This window comes from Taudactylus pleione, unplaced genomic scaffold (genome assembly GCF_031769625.1).
Source record: "Taudactylus pleione unplaced genomic scaffold, aTauple2 ptg001314l, whole genome shotgun sequence".
NCBI classification, from domain to species: Eukaryota; Metazoa; Chordata; class Amphibia; order Anura; family Myobatrachidae; genus Taudactylus; species Taudactylus pleione.
This window is the reverse complement of record NW_028285714.1, coordinates 11,293,855-11,318,328: the sequence shown is the minus strand read 5'-3', so window position 1 is coordinate 11,318,328 and position 24,474 is coordinate 11,293,855. Positions and strand designations below refer to the sequence as shown.

General features: G+C 44.0%; 1 protein-coding gene across 1 annotated transcript in view; it reads right to left on the bottom strand.

The window, feature by feature from the left end:
• Window positions 1–23,201, bottom strand: part of MAT1A (methionine adenosyltransferase 1A) — a 57,209-nt gene extending 34,008 nt beyond the window's left edge. Inside the window, exon 1 of the mRNA XM_088463057.1 lies at window positions 22,980–23,201. Coding sequence (XP_088319183.1) covers window positions 22,980–23,073 — 94 coding nt within the window. The 5' untranslated portion in view covers window positions 23,074–23,201. The remainder of the gene's footprint in view (window positions 1–22,979) is intronic.
• Window positions 23,202–24,474: the final 1,273 nt, after the last annotated feature.

Sequence of the window (24,474 nt, the reverse complement as noted above, 5' to 3'; positions counted from 1 at the left end):
TTACCAGAATAACTGGGTACGTACATTCGCCCCTGGGGACAGAGTGCTTGTTTTGATACCCACAGTGGAAAGCAAGTTTTTGGCTAAATGGCAAGGTCCATATAAGATCAGGGAGAAAGTGAGTGAAGTTAACTATAAAGAATACCAACCGGGCAAAAGGAAGCCTGAACAAATTAACCATGTTAACCTAATAAAACCTGGAGAGGATTGATTAGCCCTGTCTGCCGAATCTAGCCTGCCAGGAGTTGCAATCCCTTTGTTTCCAGAAGTAAAACTGTCCATAACCCTCATTATCTATTACTTCTCCTGCTTAAAAGGAGTTCCTTATTAGGAACAGATATTTATTTTCAGCACTGCCCGGCTGAACGACCATAAAAAATCATGATATCATTACAGAGCCAGGGGTTAAGGTCAACCGAAAAAGTCATATAAAATCCCTGAAGCACAGCATGAGGTTAAAAATATGCTAGAGCTTGGTGTCAGTGAGGAATCTAATAGTGAGTGATCCAGTCCCATAGTTCTGGTTCCGAAGCCTGATGGCAGCCTAAGCTTCTGCAACAATTTTCGTAAATTAAATGCAGTTTCCAAATTTGATGCATATCCCATGTCTCATTTGGATGAGTTGATAGAGAGGCTAGGAACAGCCAGATATCTCACTACACTGGACCTGACAAAGGGTTGTTGGCAGATACCATTAACCAATAGGGCAAAAGAGAAAACAGCCTTTTCTGTCCCAGAAGGGCTATTCCAGTATAGGATGTTGACTCTTGGGTTGCATGGGGCCCGAGTAACCTTTCAACGTACAATGGATAGATTTTGAAATCCCACAGCCAGTATGCAGTGACCTATCTGGATGATGTGGTAATCTACAGTCCAGACTGGGAATCTCACTTAGTCCGAGTACAGGCAGTGCTGGACTCAATAAGGAAGGCCGGCCTAACAGCCAATCCTAAGAAATGTTGCCTATCAATGGAAGAGGTTCAATACTTGGGGTTCACCATAGGGAGAGGCTTGATTAAGCCCCAGATAAACAAAGTTGAAGCTATACAAAACTGGCCCCGTCCCATAAACAAAAAAAAACTTATTAGAGCTTTTAGGGATCACTGGGTATTACAGATGATTTATCCCAAATGTTGCCACCACAGCAGTGCCACTAAAAGACCTTACAAAAGGGAAACAGTTTAACTTGGTGAAACGGGGCCCTGAGGCTGAAAGAGCGTTTCAGGCATAGAAATTGGCTTTGTGTACACAACCAATGTTGGTAACACCAGACTTTTCTGAATAGTTTGTGGTTCAGACTGATGCCTCAGATGTAGAGGTAGGAGCAGTGTTGTCCCAAAGTAGGGATGGGGAAGAGTACTCCATTGTTTATTTGATCAGAAAACTCAATGACCATGAAAAAATGTATGCTATTGTTGAAAAAGGGGCATTGGCCATTAAGTGGGCATTAGACACTTTGAGGTATTACCTCTTACGCAGGCAGTTTAAGGTCACAACACATCATGCCCCATTAAAATGGATGTCAGTAAAGAAAGGCCAAAATGCCAGGGTAACAAGGTGGTTTTTAGTATTGCAGTAATTTACATTCACTGTGGAACATAGGCCCAAGTGCCAACTAGCTAAAGCAGATGCATTGTCTTGCCTCTTATGTTTAGGGGCTGCAAGTATTCTGGCCCCTAGGTCAAAACAGGGTAGGGGGATGTGTGACAAGGTCACTGGTATAGTGCTCGAAGGTCGCTATACTGTATTTCTCCTAGATTCCTAACATACAGTATGTGTTCTAAAAACCCCAGTAAAATGTCTGTGTTGTTAACAGTTTTGTGGGCTTTTGACAAAGCTGGAAGAGGTTTCCAAGGGTTTATGAATTGAGAGAGAGGATGGGCTCCATTCATTAGGCCCAGTCCAGGTTTGGGGTCTTCTTGCTTCACAGGAGGCTAATTAGGGCTTGCAGTTGTGTATGTGGGTTTTAAGGCTGTCAGGCTGATCATTTGGGAGATACACTACCTGGAGTCTATGGTGTCTCTATGGGAGAAAACATGCTGCTGAAACCAAGTGAACTATGCCTGGTAAAAACTTCTTATATTTTTATTAGTGAGCTAGGACCATTCTGTGTTTAGTTAGTGCTGGATGGCAAGGTGTTTATTTATTTATTTATTTTCTTTGCTTTAAAATAAAACTGGCCGAGGCCAGCTGCACCAGACCAATGGACTTTGTGTGATCTCTCAGCTGCTGCGCAGTGCAATCTACCCCAAGAGATAGTACCAGTTCCCCGACACTGTTACAGTATGCATGAGTATTTGTCTTGAATTCTGTAAAATACAGGTAACCATTGTACGGTATGACTGGAATTAGTTTAAAAATTAAAAGTGATAGAAAAAGATAACTGGCCATTCGAAATCTATAGACCTCCCCAATCTCCTCTTTGTCAGGGTTCAGCCTAGGATTGGCTGTTACTCACCCCAGCACCAGCTTCCCCTGAATTCTCATGTGGTCAGACGTCAGGTGCAGTGGAGGGTGACATGCTGAGGATTTTGCCTTAGGTGCTCTTGGACTTCCATGTGTGGCTGTGTCTTAGTTTCCGAGGTTGCCGTCATGGGTGCCGCCATGTTAGTATTTCTCACCTGACTTGTTCCTTCAACCAATGGTAGCATAGTCTCGATCAGCTAACGCTGATCACCAATGAACTGCTACCTTAGGGGATATAATGGGCTCTGGACACCAGGAAGTTGCCTATGCAACGTCATCATTACTGGTGTATGCTTGTTGTCATTCCGTTCCAGGTTCCTGTTCCTCACTCTCGAGTCATTTCCAAATATTATCTCGATGCCACCATCCAGTGTGTCTGGATTTGCACATTGTGTACTCAGAACACACAACTGAGTACAACTACTGAACCATCCTCCGGTGCATCTGGATTCGCACATTGTGTACTCACTACACACAACTGAGTACAATTACCGAACCATCCTCCAGTGTATCTGGATTCGCACATTGTATACTGAGTACACACAACTGGGTACAACTATGGAACCACTCTCCGGTGCATCTGGATTCGCACATCATGTACTCTGTACACACCAACAGTGTACAACCGCTGTATCACCTTCTGTACCAATGGTGCACCAGTAGCCACACTTTGTGCAGTCAGTGCCCTCCCAATCAGCGCAACCACCACCCTCCTCCAGTGCCATCATCCTACTCCTCAGTGGTCCTTCCCTCTTGTTGTTCTTGTACCACTTCTGAAAGCAAACCCCATGGTGTCAACTCTGTACCGATAGGTATAGAATATGTATTAGTACTTCTCCAAAGTACTACCTCTGGACCATAGCGGTGTACCTCTCTCCATTTCCCACTCATATCAGATACCTAACCAAAGGGTCACGACCTGCTTGTCGGGAGCAGTTAAACCCATATCCCGCTTGGAGGGATCACTGGTGAACACCTCCTGGCAGGTTAGACTCAGCACCTTTGGTCAGGTCTCGTCAACATCCGATACTTGTGGATGAGGAGAACTTACATTCAGGCCCCTTGTCTCCAATTCCTCCCTCAACCCAGGACCTCAGCTTTCAGCCCCTCAGTAGGGGATTCCTCGGAGCCGGGCGTGACACTCTTATTTAGCTATTACCAATTTTATATGGTCTGTATATCACATAAAGAAAATCATGACAACTTTACATGTGTGGACACCATGGACTTCACATTTTGAGGCTGAACTCCCATTACATACTCTCTAATTTTTCTTCATACTCATTTCTTCCCTTATGTTTCTTGAGTCAGAGGCTCTCTTTTTCCTTTCCTCTCTCCCCTTTCCCCTTTTTATTTTTCTGTATGTCTTTTGGCGCACCATACATTCAGAATTGTTTTTTTTTTTTTGAGGTTTCCATTTTGCTTAATCAATGTGGTGGTTTCCACCCTTATCAATTGGTTTATTATTCTGTATGCTACAATCTATATCAATTAGAGAAGTGCGTGGACCCCCATATTTTGGTTTTGGTTCTAGTTCATCATCATTTTTTGGTTTTGTCAAAACCACCTACAAGTGGTTTGGTTCGGATTCGGTTTTGGTACGGTTTTGGATTCCTTAAAAATCAATAAAAACAGCTAAAATAATGTAATTTGAACCTGTTTATATGTGATAGCAGACCTGAGCTGGGACTCGGCTCGACTTGGAACCCCAAAGTGATTCCGAACTGGGACTTGATTCGACTCGGAACCCCTAAGTTCGGGTCTGTTCGTATTGTGGGAAAAACCAAACCACACATCTCTAATATCGATAAATAAAATATTGAATTTAAAAAAATGATACAATAAAATGGTTCCTGTACTTGGTAGACTTGGAGACTGCTGATCTTTATGAGAAACATGCATTCTGTACAGATCACCATTTGATTCAAACACTGACTTAACTTCAATGCTGCTTATGGTAATTTTGATTCAGGAAGAAAATTTCACAACTACCAGTACATGACACACGGATATTTAACTGAAAATCAACTCCAGTATGTTATTAAACAACAAGGCTTCTACCCAGTCCTACCCACCAAATCAGAGACACTTTAAACATGGCTACAGCGATTTATTGATATAATACATTCAACATAAGAGGGTTGTTCAAAAAGTAATGCCTAAATGCTCACAACTCAAATTTTATTATAGATACAGAGTTGAAAATTTGCAACTTTGAAGTCTTAGTAACAGAATGACTCTACTCAAAATATTCACCATCTGCCCTCAAACATTTTTTCCACCTCTCAACCCAATCTGTGAATCCACGGGAAAAATTCCAGTGGTTGGTGTTTGACCCAGGAACATATGGCGTTTTTAACAACCTCTATGTCTTCAAAATGTTGACCCTGGAGACAGTATTTGAGAGGGCCAAACAGATAAAAGTCAGAAGGGGCCAAATCAGGACTGTATGGTGGATGTGGCATTATTGCCCACCCTATTTTGGCAATGTCCGCAGATGTTGCCATCGAAGTGTGAGATCTGGCATTGTCATGGTGTAAGATGACATTTGACAATGGAATTGTTGACCTTTTTTTGCGGATGGCTTTTTTCAGCTTCTTAAGTGTAATAATGTATCGATCACTTGATTGATTGGTTTGGTTCCAAGTAATCGATGAGAATAACACCTCGGCAATCCCAGAAGAATGTGGCCATGATTTTGTTTACGGATCGCTGTGATTTAAACTTTTTTGGCCTAGGTGAACTTTGGTGTTTCCATTGCTTTGATTGGGCCTTTGTTTCTGGGTCATAAAAGAATACCCAGGTCTCATCTCCTGTAATGACATTTTCCAAAAACGTCTCAGGGTTGGCTTCAAAGTTGGTCAAAAGGTCATTGCACACTTCCACCCTCTGGGCCTTATGATCCCTGGTTAATTGCTTTGGGACCCATTTCGCACACACTTTATGATATCCCAAACCATTGATTAGTGTTTCTACAGTGCCATGGCTATATTCAAGTTCATCACTGATATCTCTGACGGTAAAACGACATTCTTTTTGAATCATGGCATCGACTTTGTGTCGGTTCTCTGCAGTTGATGGTCTGCCACCATGAGGTTTGTTGCACACAGACGATTCTCCCGATTGAAAACGCTTCATCCACCTGCTGACATTGCTATAGTCAATTGTACGCTCACCATACACTTTTTCCAGTCTTCTGTGGATTTCTGTAGCACTGCAGCCTTCTTTTTCCAGAAATTCAATGACGGCTCATCTTGGATTCCATGATATTTCTTGGACTACCTAAACAAAAATGCATACAGTATATAGCTAGCAGACATATTAAACTACAAACTGACAACGTTTCAAATAAATGTTGCATATTATTTCAGAGTTATGAGCATTTAGGCATTACTTTTTGGACAACCCTCGTATATAACAACTATTGTACAGGCTTACAAAAGACGAACACTCCCAGAAATATATACCACAAACAATTAATTATCTATATTTTGGATATCACTCCTCAAAAGTCCATTCAAGTCTACCCATCTATGAACTGCTGTTGCCATGTCATTGACTGACACTCAAAAAAAAACTATCCAATCACAGTACATCATATTAAAATAGTTCAGTGCCACTGTAACTCTGCACATGGCCAATAGTCTGGAACTTTTGCTGGCAGACATGTTGTTTCAAAAGGGAGCATTACTTCCAATGTTTCCATGTTTATAGCAAGTGCTAATAAGGGCTATTATCACATTTTTCGGCTATTTTAATACCTGTAAAATAAATTATATAGAAGTGTTTTACCACTTAATAGTTATAAAATACAGACCAAAGGCAACTAAGATATACAAGTGGAATAATGACTGATATTACAAGAACATATATACAGCTAGCCAAATGCTGCAATATCAACAGTGATGTAGTGCAACTGGACACATTTTGCAGCATGTGTGATCCCATAACTGGCAGATGCCGATTTAAAAATTTGTTTGAAATAGCATTTACTGTAGTTAGAAGAATTGTGTTTGTGTGGGATACGCTCGGCATTCCGGCAGTCAGAATGCTGACTCTTACATTACCAGCGCCACAATCCTGACGCCAGTCACAATCCCGGCGCCGGCATCCCGACCACCAGGGAGAGGGTTAGGGTTAGGCACTAAGGGGGGAGGTTTAGGGTGCGGGGAGGGGGAGGTTAGGTTTAGCCACTGGGGGGATGTTAGGAACAGGCACCAGGGAGGCAGGGTTAGGGTAGGGAGAGGGTTACCATACCTACGAACAAGTGTAGGTATACTCACCCTGTCGGGATGCTGGCATTGGGATTCTGACCGCCGGGATCCCAAGCGCTGGCATCCCATATACAACCCCTGTGCGTACAATGGCAAAATGGTGCATGAGATGTGATTATTTCCAACTTTAAACTATACTGCTCTCAATCATTTTTTCCCATAGATTAGTATTTTACACCCCCCTTATTGTATTAAACAATTTCTTGGTACTTAGATAAAACCCAACGGATGAGCATGGACAGCTTACTCACTGGTCATTTACTGTAAACTAAAATGTTCTGATGTTCTGTATTTTACAGACTTAATTTATGTCTCATTAAGTAATATATCTATATTGTCCTCAACATAGGTCAGACCCTCACTTAGAATTATCCTTTTTTTAAAGGTAATACAATTACTGACCCAAAAAATAAATACAAAATGTGTATATATATATATATATATATATATATATATTGTGCGGAAAAGCGCCAATCAGTAAGTACAGTACCTCAACGTGAGTGAATAGATAAAAAGATAAAGAAGGCTTTGCAAAGTCTATGTGTTACAAGTGCATCAAAATAAATTTAACAAATAAACCGCAATGCCCCTCAATATGGGTGTCAGCTCACATCAATTAGAAAATAGTACTGGCAATATACTAAAATTATTAAAGTGCAGATGAGTGAAATTGATCAGTAGCGACTTGTGTGTTTATAAATATAATTGACATATGAAAGTGCAAGTAAAGTGCAAAGCATAAATATCAACCACAATAAATTATATTTAAGAAATCCACATTTAATTAGAAATATATGTATTATATGTCAACTGTAAAATAAGTCACATACAAACTAGTGATGAGCGGGTCCGGTTCTCTGGGAACCAAACCGACCGAATATCTAGGATCCGGGGCAGCTGTGTCTCGGATCTCCCTGCCTGCCCCGGATCCCTAATCGAGGCAAAAAAAGGTTTTGTCTCTAGCGGCCATTTTAGAAAGTCCCATTAAATTCAATGGGCTTAATGCTTAAGGTTGGATACTGTGATACTGTGTGCTCACTAAGGAGAAAGCAGAGAACCCCTGCATTTAAATTGGCTGCACGAGCTATACCGGAAGCTGCCTCTATTTGCTCCACGTACATCTAAGCAGTCGGGAGAGTGCGGGTGGAGACACCAGGCGCAGAGAGTGCAGCAGAAGGACGCCGAGATACTACACACCAGAGCACAGGCAGCGACGAAGAAATGGGGAATCTAACCACCGCTAGGAAAAGAAAAGACCAGGTAACGCCAGTCAGTGTTAAGGTCTTACCACCTCATTACAGGAGACGGAGCAACATCACATATAAATGGAATAACCGATCCTATTATTTATGGAACATGTTTCAGCCATTTGGCTAATGGTTAACATTGTAGCAGGAGACAATCGTTTTTATATATGCTATTATCTGTTTTAAAAGGAATACAGGTCCCTGGACATTTTCTATGCCGGTCAGGCTTAATTCTTTGCATCACAAGCAGATGCACCTTGGCCCTTATTCAGACCCACTCGCGGATCGATGGTGAGGGCCTGCGCATGCGCAGCGCTTGCAGTGCACGTGCGCAAGCCCCGGAGCGAGTGACCAACTCACTCGCTCCGGGGCTCACTACAACCGGGGCGGCTGTCGATGTTGATCGACAGCTCGTCCCGTTTTGTAGGCGGGGTGAGGGGGTGGCCAGACAAGTGCATCCTGAAGGAATGCCTGGCGTTTGTAGGCGGCCCTACTGACATCACCAGTGATGTCAGTAGGGAGCTTCCTGCTCTGTTAGAGCAGGAAGCTACCTGGGGATTGTGGTAGATGAGACCCTACCACAAGGGTCTCGTCGCAAGCCCCGATGGTCGTGATGGTCTCAACCATCGCGACCATCACCTGGTCACTCGCTAAAGCTATGGGTGGTAACCCACAGCTTAGCGAGCAGCCAGGAGACAGGCTTTCTAAACAAAAGCGGCCGCCCTCATTCAGAGCAAGCGCTTGCTTTTTGCGCGCGGCACTGAATGAGGGCCCTTGTGTGTTGGGTGAATATATACACACAGACATATTATATACCATTTTATCACTGATTGCAATTGTGCTTTTTATTATATATATTGTTGTTTCTATATTTCCAGGTACCTGGTATTTATTGTTATTTGTGAAACAATTTTATTAATACTTTGTTATAGAATAAATACATATATTTTGTAGCCATTTATTCATAGTGGGAAATTTTCTCATTCTTTTACTTTTCTTCCTTATATTATTTTGTTTTAATTATCTTCCTTCTATCTAATCTTAAAATGTTTTAGCATAGCTATAGCTTAGTGTCTAGCTTTTTCTAGCTCTTATCCTGTTAACTGGGAAGGGACCCCGGATGCATAAATGGCTGCTGAACATTTAACTGCTTAACCCCAAAAGTTTTTGCACAGATAGTATAATTTGTATTGTCTACTTAACGCTTATTGGCTTAGAAAGCCGTCTCTCACTGCTCTCAGCCATTTAGCGTTAAGCCTATTGAATTCAATGTGCACAGGAAGTTAGGAAGGTGCCGCCCATCCCCCTCGCTTGACACCGCCGGCACCCCCCACTGCCGACCCCCACTGGTGGCACCCCACGCTGCCAACATCCCTGCTGCTGACACTGCTGGCACCCTGCATTGAGGACACCACCGGCACCCATGCACTGCTGACACTGGACCTGATTTAGACCCGGTCGCGAGCGCTTAGCACTTGCAAGCGGGTCGATGACTGGGTAGTGCACACGCGAGAAATCACTCGCTCCAACGCTCGCATCCAAAAGGTGCAGCTGTCGATGTTGATTGACAGCTCGTCCCGTTTGGTAGGCGGGTTGGGGGGGTGGCTACACAAACGGAGGAGTTCCCGAAGGAACGTCTGCCATTTTTGGGAGGCACCACTGACATCACCAGTGATGTCAGTAGTGACCTTCCGGCTCTATTTAGAGCCGGAAGCTCACTGGGGCTTGTGGGAATGAGACCCTACCACAAGGGTCTTGTCTCAAGCCCCATCGCGACCATCACCTGGCCGATCGCAAAAGCTGTGGGTGGTCACCCACAGCTATGTGAGTGGCCAGAAGGCCGAAACCAAAAAAATTAAAAATGCCCTGATTCAGAGCGAGCGCCCGGCTCTGAATCAGCCCCACTGTCAGCACATGTGCACTGAGGACACAGCTAGCACCCCCACTTTGCCGACACCCTGCATGAGGAGACTGCCAGCAAATGTGCACTGAAGATTCTTCTGGCACCCCCGTTTTGCTGACTCCGCCAGCACCCTGCACTGAGGACACTGTCAACGACCCCACACTGCCGACACTCCCACACTGAGGACACCACTGGCACCCCTGCATTGCCAACACTGTCAGCACCCAGCACTGAGGACCCTGTCAGCACCCTCGCACTGCTGCCCCACGTATTGAGGATGCGGTTTTGGCAAATCCAGATCCAAAACACAAGGAGATACAGATCCAAAACCAAAACATGGGGGTCAGCGCACATCTCTAATACAAACACATGGACATATAATTCAATGACAAAGACCGGAAAAAAAAAAAATATAGATATATATATATATATATAGATATATATATATATATATTTTTTTTAAAGATTAATGCTTATCTGAGTTTTAATAAGGAAATCAATAATTCACGTGGCAAGATACGGGAGCTCCAAATGTGTTTCATCCGTCCAGGACTTCATCAAGGGAATAGTGCTCCAGTGGGGTGTCTCCATATTTATACCTCAGTGATAGGGACTAATTAGGATTCATTAAGCCTTGTTTCCGGTTCCCGCCTCCATGGAACCTAAAGGTGCCCATACATCTGCGATGGATCGCCGCGATGCAGGGCTGAGATTGGAAACTTCCAATCGCCATCGGAAATTTCCGATCGCCTACCATCAATGTTCTGCGATCTGTCGAAGGATCGCAGACATTTGACATGTTAAATGCCCGCGATTTGACAATTGCGATAATTTTTTTATCGCGATCGTCAAATCGCTGAAATCCAACATGTTGGATTTATGTGATCCTGCGATGCCGGGTTGCAGCATTGCGGGATCGTGGCAATCCATCGCAGATGGATGGGGCCCATAACCTCTCATTATAGAGTGAGTGAACCAATTAATTAGAAACATTTTCATAGAGCAGATGTATATGAGGATGAACTCTATATATAAAACCTATTATTTATATTGGTAGCCCAGTTATTTAAAAATTGGCCCCAGTGTCTGTGTCCCGGCGTAATTTCCTCCAAACCATGCGGCTCGGGTTTTGTATCCCTTCCGCCCGATCTTCATGTTCCATCTCCGGAATCACCTCGCCAGTGGCCCGGGTTCAGCGTCACCTCCGCCCAGTCTATGTGGTCCAGTCCACACATCACGCCTGCATGTTCTCCATCCCTTCACATGCATCACTGATACCGAGCGCCAACTTAGCGTCTCCTTGTTACAGCCAGGATGGGGATATATATATATATATATATATATATATACTGTATATGTGTACTATGTATATATATATATATATATATATATATATATATGTTTTATACTATATCATTTACAAGCACGTACACACATAGAATATATTTCCAGTGACCGTATGATAGTACAGGTTAGAGGAAAATAAACAGAGCAAGATTAACTGCTTACCATTGCATATTTATACTATTTGTGGCCTTCACAGCAGCTCATGTGTACATCCTATTTGCTTTTTGATGCAGAATTTAGATAGTCCACTCTCCTTGGTTACACACCTACGTACGTATTAGACCTTCATGGGCAGCTGTAAAGTTCTGTGTACTAACAGCAAGGTAAAGTTCTAGGCCACATTACACATGCAAGGTGTGTGGTTGTGAAAATCAAACCATATGGTTTTAATCTTGTACCAAATACATACATATTTGCGTTCAGCAAAAAGTTTGTATTGACTTTAATGCACTCCTATGTTGGGGGCAGAATGATGCATCTCTGGACCCCATAGTAAAACTTAACTAGGGCCTCTCTGATGCTGCTCTAGCTTTTCAGCTATAGAGCAGTGACCCTTGTGAGTATGCTTTGTATGATACATGAGCTGGACAAGCTCATGCTCAAAAAAAGTCATCCATTGTTCTTTTGAGGCTGGATACACATCAGAAAGATGCCAATACGATGCAATAATCGTTCGAATTTCACTTCGTCCTAGAACAAACAATATTGAGTGTACACACTGTGCTATCCTTGAAGTGACTGAGCGATTTAACATGTCGTTTGATTGTAAACGATTTATCATTGCTCCTGTACACACTAGAACAACCATCTTTAATATCACTGGCTAGAGGTGACGTTTTCAGAGGACAAATCGAAACAACATATCGCCTGGTCGTTTGGTTGGCCGCACACACTACACGATGTGCAACACATAATTTACTATTTCTTCTGATTGACCTTGTAGCACGGCAACCAGAAAATGTTGTATACGATGCACGGGAGCTTGCAATTGAGTGTACACACTGTGCGATCCGCATGATATGTAGTTTCAATTTGCCTCAAAACGATATATTGTGCCGATATCGCTTTGAGTGTAATGTGAACACCAATTTGGACAAATTATATACAGATAGAATGGAAATCCTAATGTGACTATATGCATCTTATAATGCGTACACACTGACCTACTCTTCCTTACACAATAGTAGCTGTCTCCATTATCATTGGCACTTACATCTACCTCATGCTAGGTGCAGGACATCCATCTGAATTTGGTATCTACCTACAATGCATATGCAGGACTCAGAATAGCAATAGCAACTCTGGCACCCCAGCATTGCCGCTAGTTGTGAACACAGTAATAAAACATCATTGGGTACTAACAAATACAGTATAGAGGTGAAAGGGCCCTGCTTGCATGCCTCACTGTCTCTGTAGGTCATTGAGTATTTCATATTTCTACAAAGGCAAGCTTAGAGAGATTTATTATACTCTGTTTTCTTTTTAAATTTGAAATACTCTTTTTCAAATACTAACTTACATTGCCCAGGGAACAAAATTGATGCTATTCTACTGTACACAGAAAAAAAGAATATTATTGTAGAGTTACTCAGTATTGAATAATAGGAACATTTCAGGAACAAAGCATCCCAGTTAGATTGTTCCTGGAAATCAGAGATGGCTGGTAATTATGAGTGTCATACTGATCAATATGTCTTTGTATGTATTTTGACAAGCTCTACAGTAACTGCAATACAGGATAACGCCCAAGAGTATCTGTTAAAATAGTCTGGTTATTTAATGTTGTGTGTTTTCTTCGGGAGCTCCACCATAATTTTATCTATATAGTAACATGCAGAAGTTTGCTTTAAAGTCACATTTCCCAGGTCACCCAGCAGATGCACAGGTGTAGTCATTACTCACTGACACATTTTAAAAGATCCACACATGGAGCTAATTATTTCACTTGTCATTCTGTGAGGAGACCGGGAAAACATGAACTGTTTGGAGACCTGAGGACAGAGGCCCTGATTCAGAGCCGGACGCTCTGAAAGAGCGCTCGCTCTGAATCTGGGCGTTATTTTTTTTTTGTGCTGCCTCCTGGCCGCTCGCATAGCTGTCGGTGACCACCCACAGCTATAGCGAGCGGCCAGGATGATGGTCGCTATGGTCAAGACCATCGCGACCATCGGGCTTGCGACGAGACCCTTGTGGTAGGGTCTCGTGGCCCAAGCCCCAGAGAGCTTCTGGCTCTAATAGAGCAGGACGCTCTCCCACTGACATCACTGGTGATGTCAGTGGGGCCGCCCTCAAACGGTAGGCGTTCGCTTGGGAACGCCTCCGTTTATGAAGCCACCCCCCAGCCATGCCTACTAAACGGGGCGTGCTGTCAATCACCATCGACAGGTCACCCCCTTTGGTGTGAGACCCGGAGCAATGGAGCGCCCATCACTAGCCGGGTCTCGCGCATGCGCACAACGGAGCCGGCTTCATCGTGCGCATGCCCAGTGGGCAAACATTGACCCAGTTGCGAGCGCTCAGCGCTCGCAACTGGGTCTGAATCAGGCCCAGAGTTTGAGAACCCTAACCCTAACCATACCTTCCTGCAGCCTAACCTTAACCCCTGCTAGTGCCTAACCACAAACTTAACACTATTGGGTTCGCTGCCATCGAGATTCTGAGCTGAGCTTCTGATGGCTGTCTGGATTCCGGTGCTGGGATTCTGACCATCGGCATTCTGTGAATTGGGATGCCGATTACATTCCTTTGCCTCATTTAAAGACTATTGATAACAGTAATGTTTGATAGTGTTTTTAGAAAAGTCCTTTTACCCTATTTGTACACAATATAATAATTTAATGAACTATCACAAACAAGAATAGTGTTTTTTTTTACTCATTTAAAAATTTGAAAATCACATTTTAACCTAAATTTTAATGAAAAACAAATGCCCCCAAGTCTTTTTAACCCATTTAACACTCACATGGCAATCTGTATTGCTTTTCAATCCAAATGGAAATGACAAATAAGTAATGCAAATAGATGCCACAACTTAATATAGCCACATACCATTTGATTTAAGTGCCATCTCAAAGAGTCAATATGCAATGAGCCAGTGGCAAATAATCATCCATTCAGAAGTGACTAGATAGTCCTACAATACAGAACCAAGGGCTGTAACCAGGGGCGTGCGAGCAGTGCAGCTCGTAGCGTCCCTTTGGTGCTCCAGACAGGCACCCTGAAATCAGAACAGCCAATTGGAGCAAACTCAGGATGCTCCGGTCAGGGTCACACTGACCAGTGCTGGCGGCCCTGCCCTCTGTGTGGCATCATGATATCATGCGCTCAGACGGTGGGGCTGGCACAGGGCACAGTTGAGCCCTGTGGAGGCACTGACAGAGTCACAGAACCAGCAAATCAATTACATTAACGCTGTGCATGAGAGGAAGAACCGTTAACACTGGCTTGTAATAGTTGTTAGTACAGCTTTAAACTGCTAGAAGAGAACCCAAGACCCACAGCAATTACAAAGATATTCACTCATGTAGGGAGTAGGGGTGAGCGGGTTCGGATTTCTGAAATCCGAACCCCCCCGAGCCCCCCCGATCCGAGTCCGATCCGAATCAGGCTCGACTTTTCCCGCCTGACTCGGATCTGAAATCGAGGCAAAACGTCATCATCCCGCCTTCCGAGTCTCGCGGGTTTTGGATCCTATATAAGGTACCCACGTCGGCGCCATTTTCTCACTCGGCTGTGGACAGTGAAGAGGGAGGGTGGGAGTTAGGGCTGTGTAGTGTAGTGTAGTGTAGTGCTGCTGTTGTCCACTACTTCAAAGTCCATAGGGGCTGGCTGTGTTGTGCTGTGCTGCTGTTGTTAATAGGGGCTGTGTCCACTACTTCAAAGTCCATAGGGGCTGGCTGGACTGTGTTGTGCAGTCAGTTCTCCATAGGGGCTGTGTCCACTCCAAAGTCCTGTGCAGTGTCCCAGTCCTAAAGGAGTGCTGCAGTGTTGTCCAGGGGGTGCTCTGTCCATCAGGGGTGCTCCCCCCAAGTGCTAAAAAAATAATATATTTTCTGTGTTTGTGAATTGTGTGCGCAGTAGCCGCACGTGCATCAACAAAGTAGTGCCAAGCGTGCGCCTGTGTCATAAGTAAAGGGCCGGCTGGCTTGACCGTTAAGGGTGCTGTAACCCCCGAAAGTACACTCCAGTCCAAACCAAAAAAAAAATTATTTTGTGTTTGTGAATTGTGTGCGCAGTAGCCGCACGTGCATCAACAAAGTAGTGCCAAGCGTGCGCCTGTGTCATAAGTAAAGGGCCGGCTGGCTTGACCGTTAAGGGTGCTGTAACCCCCGAAAGTACACTCCAGTCCAAACCAAAAAAAAAATTATTTTCTGTGTTTGTGAATTGTGTGCGCAGTAGCCGCACGTGCATCAACAAAGTAGTGCCAAGCGTGCGCCTGTGTCATAAGTAAAGGGCCGGCTGGCTTGACCGTTAAGGGTGCTGTAACCCCCGAAAGTACACTCCAGTCCAAACCAAAAAAAAAATTATTTTCTGTGTTTGTGAATTGTGTGCGCAGTAGCCGCACGTGCATCAACAAAGTAGTGCCAAGCGTGCGCCTGTGTCATAAGTAAAGGGCCGGCTGGCTTGACCGTTAAGGGTGCTGTAACCCCCGAAAGTACACTCCAGTCCAAACCAAAAAAAAAATTATTTTCTGTGTTTGTGAATTGTGTGCGCAGTAGCCGCACGTGCATCAACAAAGTAGTGCCAAGCGTGCGCCTGTGTCATAAGTAAAGGGCCGGCTGGCTTGACCGTTAAGGGTGCTGTAACCCCCGAAAGTACACTCCAGTCCAAACCAAAAAAAAAAATTATTTTCTGTGTTTGTGAATTGTGTGCGCAGTAGCCGCACGTGCATCAACAAAGTAGTGCCAAGCGTGCGCCTGTGTCATAAGTAAAGGGCCGGCTGGCTTGACCGTTAAGGGTGCTGTAACCCCCGAAAGTACACTCCAGTCCAAACCAAAAAAAAAATTATTTTGTGTTTGTGAATTGTGTGCGCAGTAGCCGCACGTGCATCAACAAAGTAGTGCCAAGCGTGCGCCTGTGTCATAAGTAAAGGGCCGGCTGGCTTGACCGTTAAGGGTGCTGTAACCCCCGAAAGTACACTCCAGTCCAAACCAAAAAAAAAATTATTTTCTGTGTTTGTGAATTGTGTGCGCAGTAGCCGCACGTGCATCAACAAAGTAGTGCCAAGCGTACGCCTGTGTCATAAGTAAAGGGCCGGCTGGCTTGACCGTTAAGGGTGCTGTAACCCCCGAAAGTACACTCCAGTCCAAACCAAAAAAAAAATTATTTTCTGTGTTTGTGAATTGTGTGCGCAGTAGCCGCACGTGCATCAACAAAGTAGTGCCAAGCGTGCGCCTGTGTCATAAGTAAAGGGCCGGCTGGCTTGACCGTTAAGGGTGCTGTAACCCCCGAAAGTACACTCCAGTCCAAACCAAAAAAAAAATTATTTTCTGTGTTTGTGAATTGTGTGCGCAGTAGCCGCACGTGCATCAACAAAGTAGTGCCAAGCGTGCGCCTGTGTCATAAGTAAAGGGCCGGCTGGCTTGACCGTTAAGGGTGCTGTAACCCCCGAAAGTACACTCCAGTCCAAACCAAAAAAAAAATTATTTTCTGTGTTTGTGAATTGTGTGCGCAGTAGCCGCACGTGCATCAACAAAGTAGTGCCAAGCGTGCGCCTGTGTCATAAGTAAAGGGCCGGCTGGCTTGACCGTTAAGGGTGCTGTAACCCCCGAAAGTACACTCCAGTCCAAACCAAAAAAAAAATTATTTTCTGTGTTTGTGAATTGTGTGCGCAGTAGCCGCACGTGCATCAACAAAGTAGTGCCAAGCGTGCGCCTGTGTCATAAGTAAAGGGCCGGCTGGCTTGACCGTTAAGGGTGCTGTAACCCCCGAAAGTACACTCCAGTCCAAATCAAAAAAAAAATTATTTTCTGTGTTTGTGAATTGTGTGCGCAGTAGCCGCACGTGCATCAACAAAGTAGTGCCAAGCGTGCGCCTGTGTCATAAGTAAAGGGCCGGCTGGCTTGACCGTTAAGGGTGCTGTAACCCCCGAAAGTACACTCCAGTCCAAACCAAAAAAAAAATTATTTTCTGTGTTTGTGAATTGTGTGCGCAGTAGCCGCACGTGCATCAACAAAGTAGTGCCAAGCGTGCGCCTGTGTCATAAGTAAAGGGCCGGCTGGCTTGACCGTTAAAGGGTGCTGTAACCCACAAAGTACACTCCAGTCCAAACCAAAAAAAAAATTATTTTCTGTGTTTAGCCGCACGTATATATCAAATCGATATAACATAAATGGAGGACCAAACTTTCTCCGATAAAAATAAAATAGAGAAAGATCAAGAACCACTTCCTCCTAGTGCTGAAGCTGCTGCCACTAGTCATGACATAGACGATAACATGCCATCAACGTCGTCTGCCAAGGCCGATGCCCAATGTCATAGTAGAGGGCACATACAATCCCAAATGGCAAAGTTCAGGAAAATGACCTTGAAAAAGACATTTAAATCAGCTGAAGAGAAACGTAAACTTGCCAATATGCCATTTACGACACGGAGTGGCAAGGAACGGCTAAGGTCGATCCCTAGTATGTTCATGACTAGTGGTTCAGCTTCACATGACGATGGAAGCCCTCCTCCCACTAAAAAAATCAAAAGAGTTAAGCTGGCAAAAGCACAGCGAAGAACTGTGCTTTCTAAGAAGATATCACAAATCCCCAAGGAGAGTCCAAGTGTGGTGGTGGTTGCGATGCCTGACCTTCCCAGCACTGGACGGGAAGAGGTGGCTCTTTCCACCATTTGCACGCCCCCTGCAAGTGCTGAAAGGAGCACCCACAGTCCACTTGCTGATATGCAAATTGAAGATGTCACTGTTGAAGTACAACAGGATGAGGATACTGGTGTAGCTGGCGCTGAGGAGGAAGTTGGCGAGGAGGATTCTGATGGTGATGTGGTTTGTTTAAATCAGGCTCCGGGGGAGACAGTTGTTGTCCATGTGATGAAAAAGCCCATCACGGTCATGCCTGGGCAGAAGACCAAACATTCCACCTCTTTGGTCTGGCAATATTTCTATCCAAATCCGGACAACAACTGTCTTGCCATATGTACCATATGTAAAGGTGAAATAAGTAGGGGTAGGGACGTCAACCACCTAGGAACATCCTCCCTTATACGGCACCTGCAGCGCGTTCATAAAAAGTTACTGTCAAGTTCAGAAACTTTGGCTAAGACCGTAAGCAGTCCAGGGACACCTAAATCCCGTTGTCCTGTTGTATCCAAGCGCCTGCAAACCACACCGTCAACTCCCTCCTCGTCAATTTCCTCCTTAGTCAGGATCGGAAGTAGTCCTGCAGGCCATGTCACTGGCATGACTGACTCTCCTATCCGGGATTCCTCTGGAGGATCCTGCATTGCTACGCCTACTGCTGCCGCTGCTGCTGTTGCTGCTGCTGGGAGTCGTTCATCATCCCAGAGAGGAAGTAGGAACACCACTACTTTTACTAAACAATTGACCCTCCAACAGTCCTTAGCGAGGAGGATGAAGTACGACAGCAGTCATCCTGAAGCAAAACGTATAACTGAGGCCTTGACTGCTATGTTGGTGTTAGACGTGCGTCCGGTATCCGCCATTAGTGCAGTGGGATTTAGACAATTGATGGAGGTAGTGTGTCCCCGGTTCCAAATCCCGTCTAGATTCCACTTCACTAGGCAGGCGATACCGAGACTGTACAGAAACGTCAGAAAAAGTGTCCTCAGTGTCCTGAAAAATGCCGTTGTACACAATGTCCACTTAACCACGGACATGTGGACAAGTGGAACAGGGCAGACTAAGGACTATATGACTGTGACAGCCCACTGGGTAGATGTATCACCTTACGCAGCAACAGCAGCAGCGTCACCAGTAGCAGCATCTCAGAAACGCCAGCTTGTTACAAGGCAGGCTACGCTGTGTATCACCGGTTTCAGTAAGAGGCACACCGCCGACAACCTCTTAGAGAAACTGAGGGAAATCATCGCCCAGTGGCTTACCCCACTTAGACTCTCCTGGGGATTTGTGATATCTGACAACGCCACCAATATTGTGCGGGCATTACATCTGGGCAAATTCCAGCATGTCCCATGTTTTGCTCACACAATTAACTTGGTGGTGCAGAATTTTCTGAAAAGCGACAGGGGCGTGCAGGAGACGCTTTGGGTGGCCCGAAAAATTTCTGGCCACTTTCGCCATTCAGCGACTGCGTGCCGAAGACTGGAGCGCCAGCAAACACTCTTGAACCTGCCCCGCCATCACCTGAAGCAAGAGGTTGTGACGCGGTGGAACTCAACCCTCTATATGCTTCAGAGGATGGAGGAGCAGCAAAAGGCCATACAAGCCTATACATCCACCTATGACATAGGCAAAGGAGGGGGTATGCACCTGACTCAAGCGCAGTGGAGAATGATTTCCGTGTTGTGCAAGGTTCTCCAGCCCTTCGAACTTGCCACACGTGAAGTCAGTTCAGACACAGCCAGCTTGAGTCAGGTCATTCCCCTCATCAGGCTTTTGCAGAAGCAGCTGGAGAAAGTGAAGGAGGAGCTAAGACGGAGCGATTCCGCTCGGCATGTGGGACTTGTGGATGAAGCCCTTCATTCGCTTTGCCAGGATTCCAGGGTGGTCAATCTGTTGAAATCAGACCACTACATTTTGGCCACCGTGCTTGATCCTAGGTTTAAAGCCTATGTGGTGTCTCTCTTTCCGGCCGACACAAGCCTGCAGAGGTGCAAAGACCTGCTGGTGAACACACTGTCAGCTGAAGCGGAACGTGACACGTCAACGGCTCCTTCTTCATTTTCTCCCGCAACTGGGGCTGCCAGGAAAAGACTTAGGTATCCTAAGCAACCCGCTGGCGGTGATGCAGGGCAGGCAGGACCAAGTTTGGACATCTGGTCCGGACTGAAGGACCTGGCTACAATTTCTGACATGTCTACTGTCACTGCATATGATACTGTCACCATTGACAGAATGGTGGAGGATTACATCGGTGACAGCATCCAAGTAGGCATGTCAGACAGTCCATACCTGTACTGGCAGGAAAAAGAGGCAATTTGGAGGCCCCTGTACAAGCTGGCTCTATTTTACCTGAGTTGCCCCCCCTCCAGTGTGTACTCCGAAAGAGTGTTTAGTGCAGCAGGGAACCTTGTCAGCGAAAGGCGTAGGAGGTTGCTTCCACAGAATGTGGAGAAGATGATGTTCATCAAAATGAATTATCAGCTCTTCCAGGGAGACCAGCCTCCAGAAGGTACAGAGGGACCTGTGGTGGTGGATTCAAGTGGGGACGAGTTAATACTTTGTGAGGATGAGGATGTACACACTGAAGAGGGTGAGGAATCGGTGGATGAGGAGGATGAGGATGACATCTTGCCTCCGTAGAGCCAGTTTGTGCAGGGACACATTAATTGCCAGCTTGTTTTGTGGGGGCCCAAACGAACCAATCATTTCAGCCACAGTTGTGTGGCAGACCCTGGCGCTGAAATGATTGATTTGTTAAAGTGTGCATGTCCTGTTTATACAACATAAGGGTGGGTGGGAGGGCCCAAGGACAATTCCATCTTGCACTTCTTTTTTTTCTTTGCATTATGTACAGTTTGGGGCCTAGTTTTTCTAACTGCCATCCTGTCTGCCACTGCAGTGTCACTCCTAGATGGGTCACGTGTTTGTGCCGCCCACTCGTGTCGCTTAGCATAGTCATCCAGCTACCTCGGTGCAACCTTTTGGACATGAAAACACTATTGTGAGGTGTGAGGTGTTCAGAATAGACTGGAAATGAGTGGAAATTAAGGTTATTGAGGTTAATAATAGCATAGGAGCAGAGAAACCAACAAATTCTGTGATTTTAGCTGTTTTTATGCTTTTTAAAAAAAAAATACAGATCCAAAACACAAAACCCAGAACCCAAAACACGGAAGGGTGGTTTTGGCAAAACCAATCCAGATCCAAAACACGAAGAAAGATCCAGATCCAAAACCAAAACACAAAACACGAAAAGTGGCCGGTGCACACCCCTAGTAGGGAGTAAACATGCTGAATAAACATATAAGTTACTTTGTTATTATTTAACTCAGTGTCCTTGCATAACAAACAATGCACTGCTGCAAATAAAGTAGCTTAGTTTTCACACAAATATACAAAGACAAAAATATTACAACATATTTTATTATTTATTATTTAAATTAAATTTAGTAAAACTATTACTAAGTGACGTAAAACCAGTAATTTTTGTAATCAGTTATTCTTGCTTTGTTAAAAATTTCTTTTTTCGCAGCAGTTTGTTAATATTTTAGCATTGTGCCAGTTGAGTGAATCCCATCCAAAGCAAAGTTACTTATCGCTCCAGAAGCCTGCAATCTGATCAACCAAACAGAGAGGTCAGCGCATGCGCTGAATTTGGATGTAACTATCAAGTGACTCTATTGTACCTCTGTCATACTGATTGATCTTAAACAGGCAAAGTATGAAACCACTGCAACTAGATCAACAATAGTTTTTCATTGGTTTGCTAGTATGAGTGCTCTGCAAAAAGTTTGCATTTTGGTTCACCTTTGTTTGTTATTTGCATTTGTTTGTTATTTGTATTTATTTGTATGGTTTTTTTTGCTCTGCATAATGTTATGTGTGGCTGTGTTGGGTTTATATTTGGATTATCCAAATATATTGTGGTATTCTGAAGCCTGGTACACACTATTCGACGGATCAGAACGACATATCATCCAAATCGTGCAGTGTGTACCCACTGTGTCGGCCGTTGCGCACTCCCGTGGGGTCGTCAGTCGCATCTCAACCTGATGATGTGACTGATGACCCCATGCAGCGGGATGCGGCAGGGGCCTACATATCGGTCGGTCGGGCACCGGATCGTCTAGTATGTACTGGCCGCCGGATATGTCGGCCCGTCGGTGGGGGGGGGGGGGTCGGCAGTCGCATCGCTGGGTACACATACCGTATAGTGTGTGCCCAGCTTAAGACTGGGTCAACACCTCAGTGTGCATTGACAAGGTAAACTGCCTATCAAGACCTTACCTACTAAAATATTAATATTTATTAATAGGTATAAACATAATGTATTCCTCACACAGCATATGAATAGTCTCTGTAGCCTCTGAGTGTATCAGTATCATGAGTGAATGGCTTCTAGGAATTCTGCATGCCATCACAGCAGTTTTAAGAAGACATTGCTGGGCAGTGAGCCAAGGCTTGAAGTGTCATAGTTAATTACAGCTCTGAAAATGAATACATTATGGATATACTGTAGTAGGTATAGTAGGTATATATGTACATACACGTAACCTTTTGTACACTTCATTTTAAAAGTGTGAATTTGTGTACACATTTGTGAAATTATCCTATCACTGCAACCTTAACCACAACAAAAACAAGTACAAACAGTATATTTAAATGATTACAGTAATCTAAAATAATTAGACATAAAATGGCGTAATATTGATATTTCACGGTATTATAGAAATCTTCTAAAGATAGAGACTTCAACATTTTGCTTCTGTACCTTTGATTTTAGTTTTCTGTGACTCTTTCGGAAATCTTGTCACAGAGAATTTGTTTCTTATACTAAATAAAAACAGTTCTGTGTGTACAGTATCTAATAGCTTATCGTGTGTTTCATTTTATTTATTTTTTCTCATCTATTTTTAAAGACCACCTACTGTACTTACCAGGATGTCCTTCTCCCACAGACTCTGATGTGAACATAAAAGCCCCAAAATCTTCCACTGAGTGGTCGTTAAAACCATCTACTGGTCCATTCATGGTGTAGTTTCAGTTAAAGTAATCTGAGGTCAGAAAAAAAAACCGGTGTTCCCTGGTTACTTATGCACAGGACTGACAGCTGTGGGCTTCTTTTAACTCAGCTAAGCTGCAAGCTCCTGTTCCTGCTAGTGGCTCAATAACTTCAGTGTGTGTGTAGAAGGCTGGACCCGCCTCTCACAGAGTCACAGATAGTTTGACCTGTCAATCAGACAAGTTCTCCTTTAAATGCGAAGTGAAAGTTTTTCAATGACCATGGGGAGATGTACTAAGTCTTGGAGAGTGATAAAGTGGAGAGAGATAAAAGTACCAACCAATCAGCATCTAACTGCCATTTTACAGGCTGTGTTTGAAAAATGATAGTTAGAAACTGATTGGTTGATACTTTACCTCGCTACACTTTATCTTTCTCCAAAGCATAGTACATCTCTATCATGTTTGATAACTGAAACAAGCATTTGTCTGGCATGCAGTCAGAGTTTCCTGCTTATTTGCATATCAACCCAAAAACAGTTGTAGCCGAAAGCACAAAAATATTCTAGAACTTCAGTAAAATGCACATATAATAAACGGAACTGGTTCATTAGATCGGACGCGTCTTGATCGAACGTCAATATTTTTATTTTGTCTATCCTGTGTTTTGCCGATCTTCATTATGTCGATATGCTATGTTTCGATCAAATGAAATGTCAATCTAATGTGGGTGTCGATGTAGTGTTAGGTCGATCTAGTTGACAGTTCGATCTATTGTTGGTCGATCTAAGGTACTTGTCGAACAAGATAGTGTCGATGTACGGTAGTCAATGTATGTATTGTCGATCCAACTAAGGTCGAACTAAAGACCGGATACCATAATAAACATGCCCAAACAGTATTTTATGAAGTATCTCTCTTCTGGGTACCGGAAGGTTGGTGTAATGATTCGCGGAGATTATGATTACTGTATCTGCAGCACTACCTAGCAGCATCTTATTGGCCGATTACATACTGACCCCTCCAGCTGGTAATACTTTAATCCTTAGACATGACTTGTTATAATATAGCCATATTGCTGTCTATCTGCATTACTTAATTTAAATTTCCATATTTGACTACTTTAGGAAAGAATATTATTGTCTGATTTTAAAGTGTTAAACAATGAATGTGGGAGTGTTTAACTACATTTTATATGAAAAATTTGACTTTTGCATTTATCACCTAGTTAGCACACTCTTATGTATATGATTTGCATTACATTATAAAATTTTGTACAAATAGGTTAATGTGACTAGCATTTACTACTACATTGGTATGCTACATCATCATGCTTTGTTAGACATTTTATTTTCACTTGTAGGCTTGACAAAAGCCTGGCATATATAGGGCCGTATTCAATTAGCCGCGAAAAGTGCCGTTTGGAGAAAA